The sequence below is a fragment of the Charadrius vociferus genome, unplaced genomic scaffold (genome assembly GCF_000708025.1).
Source record: "Charadrius vociferus isolate BGI_N301 unplaced genomic scaffold, ASM70802v2 scaffold311, whole genome shotgun sequence".
NCBI lineage: Eukaryota > Metazoa > Chordata > Aves > Charadriiformes > Charadriidae > Charadrius > Charadrius vociferus.
In genome coordinates, this window is record NW_009646965.1 from 16,383 (window position 1) to 25,062 (window position 8,680).

General features: G+C 60.3%; 1 protein-coding gene across 2 annotated transcripts in view; it reads right to left on the reverse strand.

The window, feature by feature from the left end:
- Positions 1 to 428: 428 nt before the first annotated feature.
- EPHB3 (EPH receptor B3) overlaps positions 429 to 8,680 on the reverse strand; it is a 14,465-nt gene continuing 6,213 nt past the window's right edge. Inside the window, exons 3-15 of one of the 2 annotated variants that reach the window (XM_009895288.1) lie at positions 5,814 to 5,969; positions 5,335 to 5,670; positions 4,404 to 4,528; positions 4,092 to 4,251; positions 3,892 to 3,997; positions 3,439 to 3,491; positions 3,147 to 3,269; positions 2,801 to 3,048; positions 2,342 to 2,557; positions 2,100 to 2,249; positions 1,819 to 2,012; positions 1,498 to 1,653; positions 429 to 1,203 (exon numbers count right to left, since the gene is read on the reverse strand). In XM_009895288.1, coding sequence (XP_009893590.1) covers positions 1,095 to 1,203; positions 1,498 to 1,653; positions 1,819 to 2,012; positions 2,100 to 2,249; positions 2,342 to 2,557; positions 2,801 to 3,048; positions 3,147 to 3,269; positions 3,439 to 3,491; positions 3,892 to 3,997; positions 4,092 to 4,251; positions 4,404 to 4,528; positions 5,335 to 5,670; positions 5,814 to 5,969 — 2,132 coding nt within the window. In that variant the 3' untranslated portion in view covers positions 429 to 1,094. Of the gene's footprint in view, positions 1,204 to 1,497; positions 1,654 to 1,818; positions 2,013 to 2,099; positions 2,250 to 2,341; positions 2,558 to 2,800; positions 3,049 to 3,146; positions 3,270 to 3,438; positions 3,537 to 3,891; positions 3,998 to 4,091; positions 4,261 to 4,403; positions 4,529 to 5,334; positions 5,671 to 5,813; positions 5,970 to 8,680 lie in introns of both variants that reach the window. The other variant, XM_009895287.1, reaches the window with a different exon arrangement.

Here is an 8,680-nt window from a genome sequence, read left to right on the forward strand (position 1 = left end):
AGCACACACCCACGCACGCATGCACACACTCACGCACACTCAGGCACGCTGGGAGTCTCTCCCTCGGCTCGGAGGAACCGGCTGCAGTGAATCCTCAGGGAAAGGTGAGTGAGTCTTTTGGCAGCAATCACAGCGTGTCAGGAGCGGCACCCGCTCCTTCTGCATAAAAGAGGAGGCTGGGGGAGGCCGAGCCTCGGCCCCCCGGCGCAGCCCCTGCCCCAGCCCCACTCTCCGGCCCCTCGTGGGGGAGCGCGGCCGCCGTCGGTCCGGGGGCGGAGGGTCCCTGTGCAAACGTGCTGATGGCCTCGCTCTGCAGTCCAGAGCCGGCCAGGAGAACCAAGAGGGTAAGAGATGTGGAGCTGGGCGCCTGGTCTCCCTCCCTCCCCTTTCTGCTCCCTCTTTTTTTTTTTTTTTAATATATCTTTTTTTTTTTTTTTTTTTTTTTTTTTTTTTTTTCTTACCCTCAATCTCATGGGGTTTGGGTTCTGGCGTGCAAAGCCAAGAAAGGGAGCGAAGCCTTCCCTTCGGACACGTTCCAGTGCAGACCCTCGTGCGGAGGGGCCGCCAGGGCTGGAGAAGAGGAGTGATTGTCTGGGGCCAATGGCCCCGGCCCTGTCGCCGGCTCGGCCTCCCCCGGCTGCTTCCACGGGGGACCAGAGTTAGGGAAGGCTTCGGACGTGTCTGACGGACTCAGCGGACGGGTCAACAGTCTGTGGCCTCGGGGAGGGATGGGAAGTGAGGACTTGGGGGGAAAACGGGGTGAAAAGAAATCCAAGAAGCAGAACAACTCTTCAAACCAATGAGCACCGAGACAGAGCGGGAAGCGGGATGTGCCATCTCTGTCCCATAATCCATCTTCAATATGAAGATGCGTTGCTGCCTCGCCGCTCCAGGACACGGGACGAAAAGCTGGGCTCCCTCTCGGCACGAGTGCCTCCGATCCAGGGAAGGGCGGCCCATCCCGTCCTGTCCCAGGCGACCGTCCGAGGCAGAGGAGCGCCGTGTGAAGGGGGAAACGGGAAGCCGGGCTGCACCGCAAACTGAACCTGGTTGGCAGGTTCCCTCGGTCCGTTCCAATGCAGAGTCCCCTGCGGTCAAACCTGCACCGGGAGCGTCTGGTTCATCTGCAGCCTCATGTCCTGAATACTGCTCAGGATCTTCTTCTGGTGTCCTGCTAGCGTCACCCCTATCCTCAGCAGGTCTCTGCAAGGAGAAGGTGAAGACTCAGGCCCATGCCAGCAGCAATACCAGCACGTGGCCCTGCCCCATCCAGCTGCTGCCAAGGGACCCATCTTCATTACAGCCCTCTGCCAACCTCTGGGTCCCTCTTACACCACAGGGGACTGGATGCTGAATCCCAGACCTTAAACCACTTGGGAAAACCCACACACAGCTCAGCTCTCCAGATGTGCAGGCGGGAGGAGCTGGCTGACGGAGAGAGGAGGGATGATGTGCCCCAGCCCTGGCCCTCTCCCTCCTCCACAAGCAGGGACTTACTCTGCAGTCATCTGTGCCACCAGGTCGAAGGAGGCAAAGCCGGCATTGACAAAGTTCTCCTTGTACCGTCCCATTTTGATGGCGTCCAGCCAGTCTCCCACGGTGGTGAAGGTGGTGTAATCCGGGACGGTGCGGTCCAGGAGCGGCTGGGAGATGCTAAAGGGCAAGAGAGCCACAGGTCACAGGGAGCAGGGGACAGAGAGGTGTAACTGGAATTGTGGGAAATTTCTTATCCCTGCCCTCCCACATGTCTAGTCCCAACCACCCCAGCATTCCCCAGGCTTGGGGGAAGTCCTGGCTGGAGGCAGGGATGCCACTGACCCAGACTGGACACTGGCGATGACTTTCAGGCTGGCAGCGTTGCGGATGAGCTTGTCCAGCGTGTTGACGATCTGTGCAAACTTGGGCCGCAGGTTGCGGTCCCGCACCCAGCAGTCCAGCATCAGCTGGTGCAGTGCTGTGGGGCAGTCCATGGGGGGTGGCAGGCGGTAATCCTGCTCCACTGCGTTGATCACCTGCAGAGAGACATACAGAGCCAGGCTGTGTGCCACCCAAGCCCCCACGGGTGGCTCACAGCTCCCCACTCCCCAGGGAGCACTTACGTCCTGGTTGGACATGTCCCAGTAGGGTCGTTCCCCGTAGGACATCACTTCCCACATGACGATGCCATAGCTCCACACGTCGCTGGCTGAAGTAAATTTGCGGTAGGCAATGGCCTCAGGAGCCGTCCATCTGATCGGGATCTTGCCCCCCTGCAGGGAAACACAGCTCGAGTATTTAGCACATACCTGAGGTATCTCACCCCACCCCTGGGATCTGTGGATCCCCCCCGAGTGCCCCATACCAGGGAGCTGGTGTAGGTGGGGTCAGCCGGGTCATCCTCCAGAAAGCGAGAGAGCCCAAAGTCAGACACTTTGCAGACCAAGTTGCTGTTGACCAAGATGTTGCGGGCAGCCAGATCCCGGTGCACGTAGTTCATTTCCGAAAGGTACTTCATGCCGGCGGCAATGCCTCGTAGCATTCCCACCAGCTGGATAACTGTAAACTGCCCATCATTCAGCTGCCAGAGGAGAGAGCAGAGGGGTTTGCAACACCCCAGATGGACTGGGGAAGGATCCCAATGTGCTATCACCACCTTCGTTGCCCCTAGAGCCACCCGTCTTCCCCCACCTCACGAGGTCTATGCCCAGCTTAGCCCCAGGGACACCAGCACGACAATGCAGAGGGATAGAGAAGGGCTCAGAGCTGCTGTCCCCCATGTGCTGCAGCCCCCAGCCCAGGGCAGGAGGGGATGGTCGCTTACCCGGAGGAAGGAGTCGAGCGCGCAGTTCTCCATGAACTCCGTGATGATCATGACAGGGCGGCTCTTGGTCACCACACCCTCCAGGTGGATGATGTTGGGGTGGTCAAACTGGCCCATGATGCTGGCCTCGCTCAGGAAGTCCCGCCGCTGCCGCTCTGTGTAGCCCACCTTCAGCGTCTTGATGGCCACGAAGATTTCACGGCGGCCAGGCAGCTTCAGGCGCCCGCGGCACACCTCACCGAACTCCCCTGTGGTGGGGAAGGGAGAAAGGGGCAGCACGGTGAGCCATGCGGCAGAGTGAGAGGCAACGGTCGCAGCAGCTGCTGTGCCCAGCCCCGGGACTTACCTGCTCCAATAACCTCCTCTATTTTGACGCAGGAGATGTCAATCTCTTTGGCGAATTCTCGGACGGCTTCATTGGGGTCCTCGTAGGTGAAGGGGTCAATGTAGACCTTCATCCCAGGGGTGACTGCAAGGGTTAGAGGAATCATCACCAGGAGGAACACAACATGGGTGGACAGATGCTGAGGCAGCTTGGCCGGCTGTCAGTCCATCCTTCCCGGTCCCTGGCTAGTGAAGGCTGCCCCAGGAGTTGGGAGAGGGCAGGCTGAGACCATTTGCTGGGTGCTCACACTCACCGTATTGCTGCAGCTTCTCCGTGTACTCGGGGTCCGTGCTGTTGCGTTGCTTCCTGCCCAAAGGAGACGAGAGGAGGTGTTCAGTAACCATCCCTTTCCTGATGGGGCAAAGACATTCACTGCCAGCTTCCAAATCCCAGCACAGACAGTCTGCCAGAGAGCTTCCCCTCCAGCAGCCTCCCTCCGCCCGAGGTGTGATGGAAGAAGATGGCCTAGTTGTGCTGAGAGAGGATGGCAGGAGCCTGGGCAGAGCCCCAGCTGGTGCTGGGGAAGCAGAGATGCACAGTCCTCCCACAGGACCTGTGCTCTGGTACCCACGTGCCAGGTCCAGTCCTTCGCTCTCAGACCGGAGCTGCCAGAGCTCTACCCACAGTCAAGGGGGAAAGCTTGGAGGCAGACACGAGCAATCCCCAAACCCATCTCTGACCACCCCCCTCCCTGCATAGCCAGTACCTGAAGCAGACGATAGCGATGATCACCACAACGATGACGAACAGCAGCCCCGCAGTGGCTGAACCCACGATCAGAGGCAGCTCCTGGAAAGTCTTGCTGGTGGAGCCTATCGGAAGGAGAGGCAGGAATTGAAGTCAAGCTGGGGAAGAAGCATGCATAGGAGGGCTGGGGGACACAGGCAGCCCAGTCCTGGTACCTACCATCCTCTGCAGTTGTCTGAAACTCCGTAGGGAGGCTGTAGCGGCCGTATCCAGCCACCGTGCGTGCCCGGACCTGCACCATATACCGAGCATTGGCCTTCAGCCCGTCCAGCCGCACAGAGTTCTTCTGGCTGGTGACTGTGTTGGCGATGCCATCGCTCTGGCCTTGCTATAGGGGAGACATGTGGGTGTCACCTCTGTGAAGTGATCACCCCTTCGCTGCCCCTCCATCCCCTGGGCACTACGTCTGCAGGGACCCTTTTTGCTGGAAGGGTTAGAGAAGGGGAAAGGCTGCTCTGCCTCCTGCTTTACCTTCTCCGAGTACTTGATTTCATAGTCAAGAATGATGCCATTGGGTCTCTCTGGGGGAGTCCATGACAGCGTCATGCTGTTGCCGGTGCTGCTGTGCAGGTGCATCGTAGGCACGGCAGACGGGGCTAGAAAAGAAGGCAGGGGAGGAATGAGCCATCTGTGAGCCGGGCTCCCCTCTCCACCATCCTGCATCAGCTTGGGGGACTCTGCCTGGGACCTGCTTGGATAACCCCAGTGGAAAGGGATGGAAAAGCTTTGAGACCGGCCTCCCACAGATCTCCGTAGGGACGTGCGATCTCATCGTCTTGCAGGCAAGGTGATAAGGGACCAAGAGGACCCTTGGAAATACCATCAAGGTTAGACTTTGCCCCATGCCTAGCTGCAAACCGCTCCAGGGAAGGGCCCTGCCAGCCCAAGCCAGGGCTCCCCTCCCCTCCTCCAGTCACCAGGAGCTCCACGCTCCACCCCACCAACGAGACCCGTGAAATCAGATCAGAGCGCAGCGGCTGGAGATTACCAGCATGCTGGAGCCGGGCCAGAGTGGGAGGAAGGAGGGAACGGCAGAGCACTCGGCTGGCTGTGAAGGTTTGGGCTGGTGCTGAGCCTTCCCAAGCCCACAGGGGAGAAATCTCACTTCCTTCCTCCTCCCTTCGCAGCAGGCACAACATCTCTAGGGTAGGTCTAGGAAATCCAGAGCTCTCCGGAGCATCTGCCAACCCTGCCCTTCTCTGCTTGCACGCGTTCTGATCTCATCTCCTCCAGGGACACGCGTTAAACGGAGAGGAGAATTTACCCAGGGGATTAGATGCAGGCACAGAGAGCCAGTAACGCAGCAGCACAAAGGACTGCAGCCTCCAAGGCTGTCAGCAAGAAATCCCCACTCCGCTCTGTGGCGGAGAGCCAGCCCCTGGTCTCCGGCAGTTCCACTGACCTGCCTGGTTGGTGGTGATGTTGACAGAGGCGAAATGAGGAGGGTAAGGGCTCTTGTTGGAGATGCCATTCACGGCCTGGATTTCAAAGGTGTACTGGGTGTGGGCCATCAGGTTGCTGATGTAGATGCGACGCTCAGTGAGGCCGAGCTGGCGCGGCACGAACTCCACGTTGTCGTCGCAGCGGGTGCACAGGCGCCGCTCCACGCTGCACTTCTTGCAGATGACGTTGTAGAGCAGGTCGTCCCTCCCACCTGTGTCCTGCGGCTCGCTCCACTCCAGCACCAGTGACGTCTCGTTCACGTTGGAGATGACGCTGCGGGGGGCAGAGGGGACACCTGCGGGGGAGAACGTGGGGGTCAGGGATGGTGTGTCCCCATGCCCGGCTCAACTCCAGCCATGCACAGCACACTCCCCCCTACCCCGGGCACAGACCCCCGCTGCCTCCACACCTCCCCTCCTCGCCCAGGGTGGGACTCACTGGTGCAGGCGCTGTCTGCAGGGTCTGTGTCCGCCCGGAAAAAGCCGTTTCGACATGTGCAGACCGTTGCTGCTCCAGAGGTGGTTCGGCTGTTGGGAGGACAGGGAGAGCAGGGACCTTCCCCCTGCTTAGACTTGAAGGTTCCCGGGCCACACGCTGGAGGAAGAAAAAACAAACCCCAGTTACTAAGTGCCCCCAGAAAATATCCACTGTTCCCCCCAAGGCTCGGCAGACCCCTTCCTCACTCCTTGCCAAATCTCCAACTGGTGGCTTGAGGACCACAGGGCACTTTTCCACTGCCATCAGCCATGTCCAGGGAAGCGGTGCCCCAGGTTGGGCAGGACAGGAGAGAGCGTGCTGCCAGCACAGGGTATGGGCACCCGCCAGCACAGGAGACGCTGTCCTGTGGTGGTCAGACCTGGGGCAGCTGTAGATGGGAAGAGCTGGTCACCAGCAGCTGTACAGCGATCGGGACCCCATTTTGTTTCTCCACTGCACTTCCCAAGGGCTTTGCCATACATTAACTCCCTCTTCCCCTGGTGTTTTCCACACCCAGCACCCTCCATTGGGCCAGTGATCCATTCCCCAGGGAAATAAAGCTAGGAAGGAAAGGATCCCTCAAGCCCTGCCCGCAGCAGCCCCCGCGAGAGGCCTCTGCAGCCCCAAACACGGCCACTCAGCCCCAAACCCTCTGCCTTGGGCTCTTCAGCCACTTCTCAGCCCTGGGGTGGTGGCACCTCCTGAGGCCGGCCGCCAGCGCAGGAGACGCTGTCCTGTGGTGGTCAGACCTGGGGCAGCTGTAGATGGGAAGAGCTGGTCACCAGCAGCTGTACAGCGATCGGGACCCCATTTTGTTTCTCCACTGCACTTCCCAAGGGCTTTGCCATACATTAACTCCCTCTTCCCCTGGTGTTTTCCACACCCAGCACCCTCCATTGGGCCAGTGATCCATTCCCCAGGGAAATAAAGCTAGGAAGGAAAGGATCCCTCAAGCCCTGCCCGCAGCAGCCCCCGCGAGAGGCCTCTGCAGCCCCAAACACGGCCACTCAGCCCCAAACCCTCTGCCTTGGGCTCTTCAGCCACTTCTCAGCCCTGGGGTGGTGGCACCTCCTGAGGCCGGCTCAAGTGGAGTGCTGAGCGAGATTAAAACATTCCTGCAGGTCCTTGGCTAAAGAGTGCTTCAGCATTGCTGCCACCTCCCACTCCCGCTTCCGACTGGGGTCCTTCAAGGAGCCACAAGTCCTGGGATCTGGCCCGGCTGGCACTGCGGGGTGTTTGGTCATAACGAGGGGCACGTGAAAGGATTAACAGCACTCGAGCCAAGGGGCAGCACAGCCTTGGGAACCCAACCCACACCTTGAAATAGCCTGATTTATCACAGTGTCGCCCCAAGGAAGCGGGTCCCGCGCTCTGCATTTGCAGCTGGCCAAAGTGGCAAGAGACCCGCCTGTGCTGGCTCTGCTTTAGCACCACCCCGTCTGCCACTGCCGGGGCAGCATCAGCACTGACGGCCCTGGAGGAAGATGCATCCTCCTTGCTCTGTTGGGGTTAGGGCAGCTCCCGAGCGTGCATAACCCTCCCGGCAGCCCTGTCCCACCTCCCACGCCTGTCACACATCATCCCGTAAACAGGAGGAGGTTTCCCAGTGCTTCAAACGGAAGTTTCCTGCTATGAGGAATCTCCTGACACCCTCTCCGTGGAAGTTTTCCGGCTGGTTGCAACCCCACGCGTGGGGCGTGGAGTGCTGTTGAGTCACTCGCTGCGGGGCTGGCCCCCGCAGGGACCCCCACACAGCTCCAGGGTGCCGTCCTGGCTCCCCGGTTTGCCCAGGTACCAGCAGCTCCAGAGAAGCCACCATCCATCATGGTGCTGCCAGGCAAGGGGACGCATGAGCAGCCCCGTCACCGGAGGAAGGCACCCCACTGCCAAGGGGGGAACTGCGTACCGCATGCCCAGATGGGCGGCGGGAGCTGCTTCCTGCTCCCAGGGCACGCGCCTTCTGGCAAGGAGACTCCTCCTTGGTCAGAACAGGACCAGCCACATGGCTCGACTCGCTCCAGCTCCTTGACCTGAGTTCACCCAGCCTCTGGGCCTTCCCTTTGGAAAGGAAAGCTTAGCCCATCCCGACTGCGCAGGCTGCAGGGCAGAGGAGCGTGCAGACCTCCTCCTCTGTGAGCGATGGAAACTCCCAGCCAGCAGGTCCAGGGCTCTTGTCCCCCCAGTCTGGGCCACCCTCGCCACCATGAAATGCAAAGCTGTGGACAGCAGATGCCCAGAGGTAGCGGAGCAGCCTCGGCACAGGCTGACCCACCCCAGCCGGAGTCCCGGGCGGTTCAAACTGGGTGGATGCAGATCCACACATAAGGAACCAGATTGCTGAGGAATGAGAGATGACTGAAACCTCTTGGACAGGAACGCTCTGGGCTCAGAAAGCTGCCAAACATGCTTCGGTTATGGACAGGAGCCCAGATCCATGAGGGACAAAACCCCCTGAAATAACAGGCTCGTTGGGGGAGAGCAAAGCTGGAGCAACCAGGGCTCGTGCGAAGCCGACAGCCCAAGCGTGGCATGGCAGCTGGGGACAGCGAGGTGCTCTGCGAAGGATGCAGGAGGGATGATGGCGCTTGGCCTCCTGCACGCTCAGCACCAGCTGGTGCCCGGTGGGTTACGGGCACAGAGGGGACAGTGTCTCCCACGCTCCCAGACATGGGAGGAAGGGATGGGCAGAGTCATCCTTGGGCAGCTGCCTGTCACCCGCAGGAGTGCCCAGCGCAGGCACAAGGGATGAAGGTAATTTCTCCACACCCTCGTGCCTCCCCAGCAGGAGAGGGACGAGCCACATCCCAGCCCTGTTAAGCAGGGAAGAG